We start from the raw sequence: 15,552 nt of genomic DNA on the forward strand, positions 1-15,552 counted from the left end.
GCTTATAAATTATACTTTAGTATACCAGAGTAACATCTAAGAAAAATATGAAAATTAATATTTGTGTCATTCTCAAAACTTTTGGCCATGGCTGTAAATGATGAGTGAGACATTAGAGAGTGAGGACATAGAGTTCCCAATATCTGTTACAGTTTTTTTAGAGGGACCAATGCTATTAAGAGAATACGAAAAGTGTGTGAGTTTTTGTTTTAACCTCAGAAGAGTACTGTAATAATATCATTTCGTTGGTTGCCAACCGCAAAAGAAAATCCACAAAGAAGTAGAAAAGCCTGATACGTTCTCCAGAAAGAGAATCATGCTCACCACTTGGTGGCGGTAAACGGACCCGTGCGATGTTTCACGTTGAAGAAGAAGATCACGTGACTTGGACGCGCAGTTTGTTACAGGACGTGAAACCGACATGGCGGTTTCTACGAGCATGCTAACCGAATCGGTTTTAGGATGGTGTATGTTCACTGTCGTACTATTGGTAAGAGAAATATATATGTGTGTGGATTAAACATTAGATGAAGTCTGTTGCTATGCGTTGATACTGTTTTCCCAGATTCACCTGTCAGTAGGATTGTAAGCTCATAAAGGCAGAGGTTGGTTGGTTGGTTGGTTTGTTTACATACTGGAGTTGCTGTGTTGGGCCACAAATAGGCCACATTTTCAGTTTGTTTCGTTTGTAACTGCGAGTAAATTGGACGATAAGCAGGCATTAGTCGAGCGGCTGTATGTAAAATAAATACAGATCGTATGTATACAGTATGTTCTAACTTTTTCAATTGTGAGGTAATTGGTAGATTTAACAGTTACTTTATGCGCAATAAATGCGTTTTATTCATTATCTCCTTGTTTTACTTTCACATTAAACTTACGTTGAAATTGGCAACTAAATGCCTTGTGTTGGGACAAATAACTAACTAACTAAAACATCCAGGACGTGCGCACAAAACACCATCATCCTCCTGCCACTGGGCCTGAAACAAAACATATGACAACATTAGAAATATTAAAAACACTGCAATTGATATTTGGGTTTGATATTCTCTTGGGGCAGCAGCGTTAGTGTACTTAGTGTGTTAGTGTTAGCTGACAAGAATTCACTGTAGGCCATTAGAACTACTGATTAATAAAATACTCTCACTCACTCATCTATACCAGTTTATACCACTGGGGCCTGTTCCAGGATACTTTGGGCATGAGGTGGTGTACAGCCTGGATCGGGTGCCAAGCCATCGCAAGGCACACACACACACACACACACACACACACACTCTCTCTCACACGGTAGTTCGCACATTACGGGCAAGTTGGGAACGCCGTTTAGCCTAATCTACATGTCTTTAGACAGTGGGAGGAAACCAGAGTGCCTGGAGGAAACCCACCAAGCATGGGGAGAACATGCAAACTCCATGCACACCCTGGGGGTACAAGGCAACAGTGCTAATAACTAAGCCACCGTGCTGCCTAATATAATTTAAAAAATAATATTTTAGTAATAATATATTATTTTATTGTTATAATATTTACTATTGAACCAGATTAGGGAAAATATATAATGGTTTTTAAATAATAAGTCATAATTACTCCAGATGGGATATTTATTTGAAGGGAACTTGTGTTTAAAAATTTGAGACCAAGCTACACGTGCTTGTTTTTTGGAAGTTAGACAAACGGTAGCTTTTCAATATTGTTACTGAACATGGGGGAAAATGTAAACCTAGTTTAAAAAATAGTTCATGCAAATCTCTTGTTTTGACACATGTTGTTTTGACGTACTGGAAGCCCAGGATAACATTTGAACGGATAAACACTGTGTCAGGATATCACTTGGGCACAACATGGGCTTGGCAGGTTTTCCAATTTTACACCTTAGCTTGGGGCATGACCAACTTGACCATTACACTGTCTATCACACAGCTATGCTCCATAGAGCTGCATGATGAAAAAATGATGTTAAAAAATGTTCTCAAATCAAGCTAATGCATGTAATGATGAAGTACTGGAGTTGGTTGTGTGTCCAAAAGTACATGTGCTATTTATTTATTTATTTATTTATTTATTATTGTTCACATTTTATTTTTAACAGTTTATTTACTTTAAGGCTTCTAAAATAGGCAAAAGAGAATTTTTAATACAATAGTTGAGTGACCTGTCTCGACTGCTGCTGCTGTTTTTTTTGTTTTTTTATTTAGTGCACTAAATGTTTTGATTAAAAAAAAAAGCATGTTTTTAGCAGGACAGTAACAGAAAATGTGCTGTCGATATTCTGTTGTGATTATTATTCAAGGAAATAAACTTATGACATTATGTTTTACATTGCTCATTACTGTAAACTTCTCTCGGACTAAACGACGGTTTAAATTATACAAATAACAAATCAACACAGCTGTTATATAGACAGTTTTAATTTTAACTGAATGCATACAGTATATGAATCTGTAATTCAATTTGATTTGATGATTAAAAAATCATCACTGTGACACACATTGTGGTTGTGATTTAAACTGCGATAAAGTATTAAATATACGACTTTTGTGTTTTCATATTTAACTAGGTTAAAAACAAATAATGTCACAATTAATCTTAATTGCGAAGATGTTTGCCAATAACAAAGGCATTAAAATTACTTAAATATTTAAATATTAACAAATTCTCCATCAATTCCTGACTATGCGAATATTACCTGTAATAAAAGATTTTTTTGGATTAATAATTGCACAGATGCATTTGCAATTTCGATTCCTGTAAACATTTGACCTTACTTCCATGTCCTGTTAGCCAGAACGCATTTTTTTTAATCTGAAATGTGCACAAAAAGTGTTTGAAAAGTGTGAAATTTTTTATATGAAGCTGTGTTTACATGGGCTGACTTGTGAATTTTGCACCTATATGCAATAAGCTAAATGTTTCCCATTGTGTTTACCAGAGAATTAAATTCTCCCACGGTGCAAGTACTGCATGTTTGCACATGTGTACTTGTTGGGGTGTTGCAGTAGTAATTGATTTGTAGTGACCAGTACATCAGTTAATGGGGAAGCCTAAGAGGTCCTTTGCTAAACACCTTCAGAGCACCAGCAAAATAAATCTTATGTGCCACCACAGCTGCATTTAATTTTTGAAGGTTACTAATGCTTAACAATAGGGCAGTTTTTTTATAGCTACTTATACAGACAACTTGAAATCCATAGAATTTTATGAAAAAGCAATAGGAGAGCCTTCATCTTACCGTAAAGAAGGTATTAAGTGATGTATTTTTCACATATTTTGGAATATGCTGCATTGTGTTGTTAATTTATTATATCTTCAACTTTTTAGGTCATCCTGGCCTTCTGTTGGTTTTACATTCGAAATTACCAGAGTCGACAGGAGAGCGAAGTCATCTCAACCATTACAGCCATATGTGCTCTGGCCATCGCACTTATCACTTCAGCTCTTCTCCCAGTGGATATTTTTCTAGTGTCCTTCATGAAGTATCAGAATGGTACATACAAGGTATGATAAATATTTCAAAAATTGTGCTATCTTGAGCCCAAATAGTGCAATGTAATGGTTCACTGTGGACCCAGTTCTGCTTACTAAACCTGTTGAACCAGCTTAAAATCTCACAGCTTTTTTTTTTTTGCATTGGACACGTTCCTGATTTAAATTCTATTTGAATACCACAGGCCAATCAAGTCCCTTTGACACATGCTACTAAAACACCTGCAGCTTTTCCAGCTTTTCCATGATGAGTATTTTCATTTAGAAATGCTACATTTAACAATAATATAAAGTGTCTGTTCTATTGTTTAAAACAATTAAAATGTTTTTATTTAGTGCATCGAAAATTTAAATGTGATGAAAGTTTTTTTTAATAAATGAATTTAAAAGTTGAAATCTAGTAATATTCTAGATTTATTACATGTACAATTAAATATTTCAAGCTTTTTTTATTTTCATTTTGATGATTATAGCTCACGAATATCAGAAATCCAGCATCAAAATATCAGAATAGTTTATTTTGAAGTAAATTACTATTTGTACTACACACCGTGTAAGTAGTTTGTTTTTGGTTTGAAAAAACTAAATTCAAGAGTCTGGAGAAAGAGTGGAAAGGCACAGAATCCAAGTTGTTTATAGTCCATTGTGTGTCCATTGTCATTGATGATTTGGGATGACACTTCATTTATTGGAGTTGGTCCTCCGTGGTCTGTGTCAGAATAGCCGCGTTCTCTCAGTGAGAGGGACGGCACATTCAAACTTCCACATCAATCATACCGGCACACAATCATCGTGGGCTTCTGTGAGCTCACACAAGTGGAAGGGTTCAGATAGCACTGTCTACCGAGTATGTTATGCTGCTCCCTGTCGCTGATGTGGAAGTGCCTTAACACATGGGATTTGGACATGACTAAATTAGGGAGAGAATTAGAGAAAAGAAAATAAGGGTTTCCCAAATACTTTCAGTCAAGTCCACTTGTGAGGGTTTACAGTGTTTGTATTTGTATATTTTATAGCATACTATTCCATACCTGTGTCTGACCTAGTTATAATGCCAGAGTGACTTTTATAGAATAAACAAATTCAGACATAAAACAGTCATGTTAAAATGGTGAGTTAAGGGCTAAGGGTAACATTTAAGGAACTTTAGGAATCCACAGCTCATGGGAGAAACTGTTCACAGATGAACTATAGCCAAGACATTCCACAGAGCCTGGATTTATAGAAGCATGCTTCCATAGAAGAAGAAAGGCAGATATTATTTAAACGTATAGAACAGTTAGTTAAGTCAGAGTAATTTGACTGGATGCCAGCGGGTCTACGGGTGGAGATAATACACAGTAACTGCACTGGAATGTTTAACTATATGTACCACTCCACCTCACAATATTCTAATACCCGTTAATTACACCAACTGGTGATCGTCAGCATGGGTTTGAGTCTGAGGAGAGAGCAGCTGCCTGGCAAAAACCCACATTTAAAACCAGTCACGGAGGCCTTATCATGTAATCTTATAATTATGTTATATGTATAACATATGTTAGGTCATCTTAAACAACTCTTGGTCTTCCTAATAATTGCGTCTAGGTCATTTTGCATTACCTGTGTGTTTTATTTAAGCGTAAGACAAGCTACATAGATAGCCATCTTCTAATGCAAGGCTGGATCCCAAATCCCTCCCTAACCCCTAATTAAGGGCACTACATGGTGTGTGGGACAAGTGGATTGTACATTGTATATAGCACCTTAGCTATCTATTTAATGTTATTTGCGATTCATGCCCAATAAGTGGAAATCTAGAGAGAAACATATGAGATTTACAGGACTGTCCAGTTCATGGTTTATTCCCTTTACCTTTTGGTTTTATTGTACTGGTAAGAATTAAAAACTGCTTCCACCTCTGTTAATTACACTAATTGTTGGTTGGTAGCTATTGATTGGCAGCTTCTTCTGTCCCGTTTAGTTGGTTCTACTAGATGCGGAAGGATGTTTGTTGGTGGAGTAAAATAAATGTTTAAATAAATAAACAAACAAATCATAACCTTAATGATAAATGGTGTAAAACTGTTTTATGAAAGCAACATCACATGAGTGTGAGTGCTATTGTGCGGGATGTCAGCACGACTGTGATAGGATCATGCCCAATAAGTGGAAATCTAGAGAGAAACATATGAGATTTACGGGACTGTCCAGTTCATGGTTTATTCCCTTTACCTTTTGGTTTTATTGTACTGGTAAGAATTAAAAACTGCTTCCACCTCTGTTAATTACACTAATTGTTGGTTGGTAGCTATTGATTGGCAGCTTCTTCTGTCCCGTTTAGTTGGTTCTACTAGATGCGGAAGGATGTTTGTTGGTGGAGTAAAATAAATGTTTAAATAAATAAACAAACAAATCATAACCTTAATGATAAATGGTGTAAAACTGTTTTATGAAAGCAACATCACATGAGTGTGAGTGCTATTGTGCGGGATGTCAGCACGACTGTGATAGGATCATGGGCGCAAGGGCCCAGTGAAAGGTCTCATAATACATAGAACACCTTGCTAGGTGTCACAGCAAATATGTGGAATAGCTTGACTGTTCTGATGAGACCAACATTTACTTTTAACACTTCTCACTTAATACCCCCTTACTGTAAGTGAAACATGGTGTAACTATTTGTGAAAAATGCTTTTCATTAGCAAGGTCTGGCAACCTGCGAAAGCTGGGAAACTTTACAAGAAAACTTGTCCTAGTTTGAAATTCAATTCAATTCACTTTTATTTGTATAGCGCTTTTAGCAATTGTCATTGCCGCAAAGCAGCTTTACACAATCAAAAGAATTATTTAAGTTTGTATGGAATTTGAATGTGTATGAATCAAAATGGTCAGTTTGTCCCTGGTGAGCAAGCCGAGGGCAACAGTGGTAAAGAAAAACTCCCCGATATGGTAATAGGAAGAAACCTTGAGAGGAACCAGACTCAACAGGGAACCCATCCTCATTTGGGTGAAACAGAAAGCAGTAAATGATCTGCATTTATACAGTGTGTTAGGTAGCAGGCAGTACAGCTATAATAGCTGATGTTAACTGATGTTAATATGGAGTCTAGGTAGTCTTTAAAGACCCAGGTAGACTTGTAGGATGTTCTAGTCCTGAACTATCGAACTGTCAAGTCCCCAGAGAAACAGCTGCCAACACCAGTCGAGGCCAGAACCATCTTCTAGGTAGAGAGAATCATTCCCAGACACCAGACGCATGCCAAAGACACACGGGGCATCCATGTGACGAGATCTTCAACCTGAGATCTGAAATGTAATACAGGGAAGGAAGTTTGCTTTCAGAAAGAATATGATTCCTGTCATATTGTTTAGTTTTTTTTTTTCTTTTAACCAAGAATCCGAATGTGTTGAAATAAGTTATGATTTATTGGCCATGCACCGGTGTTCTGCAACATGATCAATAACAAACATATTTATTTTGCTTGAAAGACAAGCTAAGTAGGCTTAAAGTGTGTGTAAATTTAACAAACAAGCTTTAATGGGCCACATGCGAGTAGCAATATACAAACTTCACCATACCTTCTCTTTTTTTGTTCATAGTCATTCAGTTCTGGACTTCACCAATGTTTTATTATTTTTACACTTTTCTTAGGTAAGTGCAAACTTTACGACAGGTCAAGGGCACTCTCACCAAGATAAGAAAAATAACTTTTGTTTTCCCAGTCCACAAATTGTTTGATCAATGCATGGAAACAGTATTATCATTTTAACAAAACTAGCTTGTATTTTCCCTTGTTCAGAAATAAGTCTGGTGTGAAATTTACAGCGTTTGGGATAGTTGTCAAAACTTTAGCAATAGCACCTGCTGCTTCACTTCGAAGTAGTAGTAGAATGGCACGTTTTGGCCAGAGCTGAGCCCCGAGCTGAAGGAGGGCTTTACCACCTTTTCTTTTCACCTGAAAAGAGGGAAATTTTAAAAATGAATAGGCATATATTTTTTTTTAAAGAAAAGGAAAGGGGTATATTTTACTTCTATTTTTTCACTAGAGACCTTTAAACTCGAAAATGATCAAAAAATAATATTTGCATAATACATGACCTTTTTAAAAAGCAAAGCTGGCCTGTGGTAAACCATCTGGGCAAAGAACACAACATTTTGTTGTTTTATTTCTTTATTTTACCTGTTTTTATATAAACATTGCTAATTTCTTAGTCACTTTGTCTGTTTAATCAATTTCAGGACTGGGCATCAAGCAATGAAACAAGGAGGCAAATTGAAGACACAGTCCTATATGGCTATTACAGTAAGTAGTTTATACTAGCAGACATTCCACTACTAATGTATTTCAGATCTTTGAGGATGAAATGAGCCATAATCTATTAATATTTATCATCTTATCAGAAAAAAATATTTTTCGGACTACTGTGTATGTAAAATAACATTTAGGAAAAACGGCTTGTGTAGCCTGCAACTTAATATCTATTGTTGTCACATATTAGATCAATTAAAATAATTTTTTAGGAGAAGATGAAAATGATCAGATTTGAGCCCGATCACCGGCCCGATCATCTGTTATCTGCACCTACCTGTGTTTCTCACTTCTTTATGCCTTAAGTTAGATGTTTTTATGTATTTAATTAATAGATCATGGTTTGGCTACACTGTAAATGAGCATCAAAACTTGCCAGAAATAAGAGGCAAACAGTCATAGAGGAAGATTTCGAACTATTTCTAAAGACTACATTAAAAATTCAGTGAACTCTGTCTCTTTGTATCAAAATATAAAGAAATGAGGGGTCGCTCATGACTTTTGCAAAGTTGTTTAAGTCTCAGAGGTTTCTGTTTACACTTCAGCTAAAAACTCCTCAGATATTATATATTTTTAATATCTCAGTCCCTTTTAGTCCTCCGTTAAATATGCCATAGAAGTGGCCATGCACATTATCTAATGCTGAGCCATGCACCAACAGAGAACAGCTGAGCATCAAGCTGTGGGATGGTGTCTTCTTATATAAGGTCACATGGGGAAAAATCTAACTTGTTTATACCTCGGCCAGTACAAAAGTAGAAAAAGGACAAAAAGCAGGGATTTATTTTCTTTACATATTATGTTTATATATGCATAGTGGAGACCTATCTACATGTCTAAAAGTGCATGCTTGCTAAATTTAGTATAATACCATATTTTCTGGACCATTTGTTGCACCAGACTATTAGCTGCAATTAGCATAAACAGTGTTTTTGAACAAATAGTTGCTTTGGTGTATACGTTGCATTTCATTTTTTAAAATTTTATTTCATGAAAGACTTATCGCTTTTTAATTTACAAAGAAACACTGAAAAAGAAACAGTTAGTCATTAGAGTTTAACTACAGAATAGCGCATTAAGAGAAAAGTTTATTCCTCATCTGCATCATTGACTCTGTTGAACACCTCATCCTCCTTGTCGCTTCCACTCCACCAGCTTTGGTGGAAGATAAAGCAGGATGTCCTCTTCTGTCAGGTTGTTGTCAGATTCACCATCAGAATCAGTTCCAAATAGTCTGGACTGTCTGAATCCCGACAGGATGGTGTCTCCCCACTGAATTCCCTGCAGTGTTGATCCGTCCCACAACATCCTGAAAAGTTGCATATCGCTTCCTCCCAGTTGCCATGAAGCTGTGTTCTCCATCCACCATCCATGTCTCTCACAGGCGACATAAGGCAGCGTTAAACTCCAGCTAACTGCGACGCCGAGTGGCTGGAGTAACATAGTCATCCATCCAAGGATTATAGCAGGTATGGAGTTGCAGGCTTTGATTTTCCTTTTGATTTGCACAGTAATATGTTCTTTCATGCTGTGCGTCACAAGTACGGCTTTGTTTGCATTAAAGAATTGATCAGGAAGTTTAGAATGGCACTTTGCAATCCAAATATAAATGATTCCTTCATCCATCTACCGTTTCTTGTTTATGGTCACAACAACAGAGGTGGGGAATTCCGTTTTTTTACATGGTCCTGTGCTTAAAAATAACTGTTTGTGGCAAATCTTGTACCGTCTCCACAGCAGACTAGTGTACCACTGTGAATTGTGACTTCTCATGACCAGTTGTCACGATGCTCACTCTCTTCTGGCTCTTTTCAGTTACACTTTTTATGGGGATATCAAATATTATTGGTACTTTATCCATGTTAATTACGTGATCTGGTTTCACATTGTGTGCAGTGATCTCTAAATTTGTCAACCTTAGCATGGAAATCTGGTGGCAGTTTCTGACACATCATGTTCCTTGCCTTAATTGCCAGGTGTTTGTGTTGCATGAAGCAGTAGCACCTGGAAGGTCTGCCAGCAAAACGCTTAATATTTATCTCCCTTGCAATTATATGGTGCGTTGATAGGACTCTGTCAGCAGCTTGCCATCTAGCGTTCATAACATGGCTTGTATTTATATATATATAATTTTTTTTTTATAGCATAGACTAGCTTTCATACCACACCATTCCTTCTGCTGTGCTGCATCCGCTTTGCACCAGTCTCTGACATATTCTTTACATTCTTCAAACTTTCTGCTGCTCGATTGCTGTCTTTTGGCTGCATATTTCACAATCTGCTGTTTGTAGTCTGCAGTATAGCTTTCCTTTTGATCAGCATTTTCACTTGTGTAAAATTTTTTGAAGTGACAGCAAATTTGCACACACAAGTTGCTTCACACTGTAAGCTGCACAAACAGCCAGATGACAAAAAAATGTGACTTATGGTCCAGAAAATACACTAGGTCTCCTTTAAGAGTTCAATTAAAGGATGTGTATAAAATATACACAGGGGAATCAATATAATTTAATTGATGATGTACCACAATGCAAAATTTTTTGAAAGAAATAGGGCTTTTTTCTTTTTCTTTAGCTTTTCGGTTGCATGTAAATTGTAGTCCGGTGAAATTCTATTCTTTTGTATCTCAGATTGTTAGCAAGTTAGGGTCAACAATAAGCATGGGCCTGAGGGGCTTGTTAAGGGCTCATTAAAGGCTGCTTGACATATTTGGACTTTGGATCCTGATCAATGACCCAGCACCGCCACTTACCTTTCAGATAAAACAATATTAAGCCATATGTCTTTTACAGGTTGCCGGATCCTGAAATAGAGAAATTCTGTCTAAAATGCTACATTTGTACTGGAGTGTAATCCTCTTTTAAGCAATGCTTAATTTACAATATAAGCTGAAATAAGCAGTTTTCCTGCAATAACCACCCATCAGCCTCATCCCTCAGCGGAAAATCCTCAGTAGATTAATTGAAACAGAACAGCCAGCTGCAGGGGCAGTCATTCGAATGGAGAAACGTGCTTAAAAATAGATTCCCTTCAGCTACTTGCATTTGACACTTTGTTTTATTTATGTAATATTATTAAAATTTTATTTAAAGTGTAGCAGAATTGCAGTTAGTATGATTAAATATGTTATTTGAAGAAACAAGATTCTTTGTGTTTTCTTCCTCACAGAAATTTACCAACATTTTTTAAATTAATTAATAGAATATATTGTTACAGTGGAACCTTGGATTGCGAGCAAAATTCGCTTCAAAAGTGCTTGTATATCAAAGTGAATTTTCCCTATAGGAAATAATGGAAACTTAGACGATTTGTTCCATAGCCCAAATATATTCATAAGACCAGAAAAAGGGGAGGGGGGGGGGCTGCTGTGTAGGATGACTTACTCTCTCACACACACACACACACACACACACACACACACACACACACACACACACACACAGACGAACAGACAGACATTCACTCACTCACTCACTCACTCACTCTCTCTCACACACACACACACACTTAGTTTACTGACTTACCCTCACAAGCGCACAGGTGAGTTTCTCGGCATCAAAATATTTTATCAAAAAAAGAAGCGGATGCCACATGATACTTGATGATATATGGTACTCGTACATCAAGACTGGCTCATTTATCAAGTCAAAATGTATAAAAAATTTTTGCCTGTCTCGCGGAACGATCGTAACCCGGGTTACTCGCAAGCCGAGGTGGGGCTGGATTCCATACTTAAATCGAACCAAAAACTACTAAAATAAAATAGGTTCAGGCTCTATATTCCAGCTCATCTCACAATTTCCGCGTTCACGCACATTACCTACAAAGCATTGCCCGCACTGGACTACACTCCCGTAAACAGCTGCCGTAAAATCAACCTCTCTCCCGCAACAGTGGGTATAATTGTGTAAACTCTTGCTCTCGGCGTGAGAGTTCTTTTTTTTTTTTTCCTCATTTTTTTCTTTTCTTTTCCCCGGCCTGTCAGTATCACAGATAACACATAGCAGAGAGTATGTGTAGCTGTTCTATCATCATTCACAGCCATTTTTATTTATTTATTTATTTATTTATTTATTTTGTTTCCCATATTATAACAGACAAGACCGGGGACCAAAAAAAGAGAAGAGAGAGTAAAAAAAAAAAAAAAAAGAGGGAAAAGAGAGAAGAAAAGAAAAAAAAAAAAGAAAGGGGGGGGGGGAGAATATAGTCAAAATCCGCACCTGCCGAAGAAAAAGAGAAAAAATAGCAGCAGAAAAACCGCAGCCACAACCAACACCTGCACGACTCGCGGCAAACCACAAATCCCAAAACCTGTTGAGCCGCGCACATAATAAAATATTTTGAAATAAACATTTTGTTTTGAAGCAACAGCAAAGACAGTGTGTGTGTGAGCACCTGTTTGTACACCAGTGTGAACGTTTGTGTGCACACCTGTCTGTGTGAGCGCGCTTGTTTTCATAGGGCTCCTCCATGTAAATGTTTAATAGTGTGTGTGGGGGACCACAGTCCCATCCCGCGAGGCATGGAGCAGATACGGCGGAGACACGGGTCCCAGACATCCAGAGGCCCCCAGAGCACAGGAGTCTCAGGAGAACCACCGCAGGGACAGCCCCCCCACCCCGAAAGGGGCAGCGGAGAGCCCAGAGGGGGCTCATCTAGCAGCCCCAGTGCAGACGCCCCAGGGGGCCGTGGTGACAGGACCGCAGGCTCCGCCGGCGGCCGCACACTCCGAGGCAGTCCGGTCCCTGGGTCCAGAGATCCCAGGGCCCCCCCCATCCACCAGCCGGTGCCCCGCCAAGCCAGGAGAGCCAGATCCCGCCCAGTGACCGCCGCGAGTAAGCCAGCGCTCACCCGAGCGCCCCGCCCCGGAGCGAGAAACCAACAACCCACCAGCGGCCGGGGGCACCCCACAGCTGTGTGTGGTGGCAGATCAGGGGGGGCCTGGGATGTTGAGAGAGGTGGAGTCTAGGACCTGACCTGACACCTAAACGTAGACAGCCAAGCACACACATACACAAACATATATTCCCACCCTCATACATACAAACAAATATTCACACACTCACACATGTAGACACACAAAAATAGACAATATACACACTCACACTCCCCATATACCCATATCCCTCCGCCGTGGGGACAGAAAGCCCCCCCGGTCCCCGCAGCAGCGGAAAGGACCACCTGCCCAGACCCCGACCGAACGGCCAGCTCCTCCTCTCAGCCCCCGGCCCTGGACCGCGGATAGAGAACGGGGGTGTGGAAAAAAGGAAGACCCCCGCTTCGCTCCTCCCGCTCTAATGTAGTGTTGGTGTGTGTTGTTCTAAAGTGCTTTAAAACAAGGGAGGGGCAAGACACTAACCACCCTCCGGCAGCTCGTGTCAGCTCTGCCCCTCCCAAGAACCCTAAATGTCTACGTGCCACTTAAAATTGGGAAGTGGGCACTGGCACATTTTCTTTCATTTTGCACCTTAAATGTTAAGAGATAATTGTTAAGTGTTCATTGTGACTTTAGACTTATGTTTACATTTTAATTATTTGAGTTTTCCATGGTTATTGACATTTCTGTCTTAATAACTGAGAGGACTATGATCAGAGAAGGGTTAGGTTTAAAATGAAAATGTTTAAATGTAATATATTTTTCTCCTGATCCTTATTTTAAATGGGTCATAATCTTATTTTTCAATGGGTCATAAAAATATCAATAATTATCGATATCGACCGATTTGAAACACTGATATCGTGATACAGTTTTTAGCCATATCGCCCAGCCCTAAGCCGATGGTTATACTTATTACTGTGAATTTCCCAGGACGCTCCTTAGTGTTTAATGCAATAAAACGGTCATTCTTTCACCTCGCTTTATTTTTGTTATCTTGCTTGCTTAGTAGCTTGAGGTTGTTAATGAAATGCCCCTGAAAAAGTACAACCGGTCATGTTAGAGCGTCATAAAAGACTTTCCGACCGTTGTAAAAGGGTGAAAAAGTTCACAGAGAATGCTGAATGCATATGTCATTAAACATCTGAATGTGCCACAACAGCACATGTTGTTGACAGGAAAAGAGTTTGTAGAAATATTATTAATATTAACACTAGATATTAATTTAGAAATGCTTAACTAAATGTTCTTACTGAGATTAGTTAATATTTTCACTGCTGAAATAAAGGCGCTGAAGTGGTGAATAATGTTATTATTAAACCTGTTTAAAACCTACTACTTTTTCAATTTCTGGTCTGTGATTTACTCTCCGATTATTGAACAGGAAGTGTGTCTGACTGACAACCAAAGAAGTAAAACAAAGTAAACAAGGCGTGAGAAACCTTACAAAATTTTATTTCTTTGTATTAATAAGTTTGGCAGTTCAGCTGTATGGAAAGACAGACACACATTGATGTGGGTTTTAACCTAAAATGATACCATCACTGATCACATTAAAGCTAATCAGCTTATTTTTAGCTTTAACCTTTTAACTCTTTTCCTGTCAACGACATGTGCTGTTGTGGCATATTCAGATGTTTAATGACATATGCATTCAGCATTCTCTGTGAACTTTTTAGTTTCATCTTTTAACTATTTTCTTTTTGTGCAGTTACTGGTGTTTTGTTTTTATGTCTGGTTAAATAACTGCCAAATTCATCCCCACCAGGCATTTTACACATTTTATATTTCTTTCACAGCTCTGTATGCCATCATCCTCTTCTGTGTCTTCTTCTGGATTCCTTTTGTTTACTTCTACTATGAAGAAACAGTTGATGATAACATCAGCAAGTGCTCGGTAAGCTCACTGGCTAAACTAATAGGATCTGTTCTATCCTTGCTTGACTAAATTTTTAAATCATTTTTAGAATGTGAAGTAGAGCTGCACAATTAATCCAAAAGAAAAAAAAAAATCATGATCTCGATTCATACATACATACAGTCTGGTTTCTGAACCTCAGTTATTTACTTGCTCGTGTTTTCTAGATGCTGCATCAGTCATACTTATTGCCCATACTCATCATTAATTCACCAATCAGGCCAAAGATTAGCTAATGATTCAGTCCTAAAACTCAATTACTTCTGTCATTTCTATTCCTCATTTATGGCATCCACACCAGGCTATTGCTTGCATGACAAGGAGGCAGACCTAAACAAGTGAATCAGTTTACTTGTTCTTGTTGGAGTAGTATGACGTTTTTTGTATCAAAAAACCTGAGAGTAAATCTTTGTTTTGCATTCAGATTATATTTTTGCTTACTTCAACACTCATTCATGTGTTCTCAAATAATATTTTCATACTCTCTGCTGTGCACACTCAATATCAACGCGCTGTCATGTTTCAGTCAATTAGAAACTAGAGGCAGTAACACATTCTAATTGGCTCCTTTTGATGCTCTGTGTCCCTCAATGTGAAATAAAACTACAACTCTAGAACTCACTGTTAAATATTGACTGTAAGAGCATTTTCACAAGAACAATACAAAGAGAACTCAAGTGATTGGGACAAAACCGCTGTGTAGCCTTAAGAAAACCACTTGTCAGTGAGGCTAATCAGAAATAAAGGCTTCAGTTTAATAGGAAGCATAAAGAATGAACTGTGGGAAATTGACAAAAGGGCCTGTGGTCTAATAAGTTTAGATTTAACCTGTTCCGGAGTGATGAATGCATCATCTTCCCCTGATGCTCCCATCATGCCTAGTGCCTACCATACAATCCAGTGGGTGCAGTGTTAAGATCTAGGGTTGCTTCTGTTGGTTCTGTTGGTCGGGTCTTGGTTAAGCAATGTTATGTGTC

The 15,552-nt window shown here is 38.2% G+C and overlaps 1 protein-coding gene across 1 annotated transcript in view; it reads left to right on the plus strand.

The window, feature by feature from the left end:
* Positions 1–404: 404 nt before the first annotated feature.
* Positions 405–15,552, plus strand: part of lmbrd1 (LMBR1 domain containing 1) — a 43,422-nt gene continuing 28,274 nt past the window's right edge. The window contains exons 1-4 of the mRNA XM_053480123.1: positions 405–490; positions 3,325–3,501; positions 7,712–7,775; positions 14,457–14,554. Coding sequence (XP_053336098.1) covers positions 422–490; positions 3,325–3,501; positions 7,712–7,775; positions 14,457–14,554 — 408 coding nt within the window. The 5' untranslated portion in view covers positions 405–421. The remainder of the gene's footprint in view (positions 491–3,324; positions 3,502–7,711; positions 7,776–14,456; positions 14,555–15,552) is intronic.

Source organism: Clarias gariepinus, chromosome 20, assembly GCF_024256425.1.
Source record: "Clarias gariepinus isolate MV-2021 ecotype Netherlands chromosome 20, CGAR_prim_01v2, whole genome shotgun sequence".
NCBI classification, from domain to species: domain Eukaryota; kingdom Metazoa; phylum Chordata; class Actinopteri; order Siluriformes; family Clariidae; genus Clarias; species Clarias gariepinus.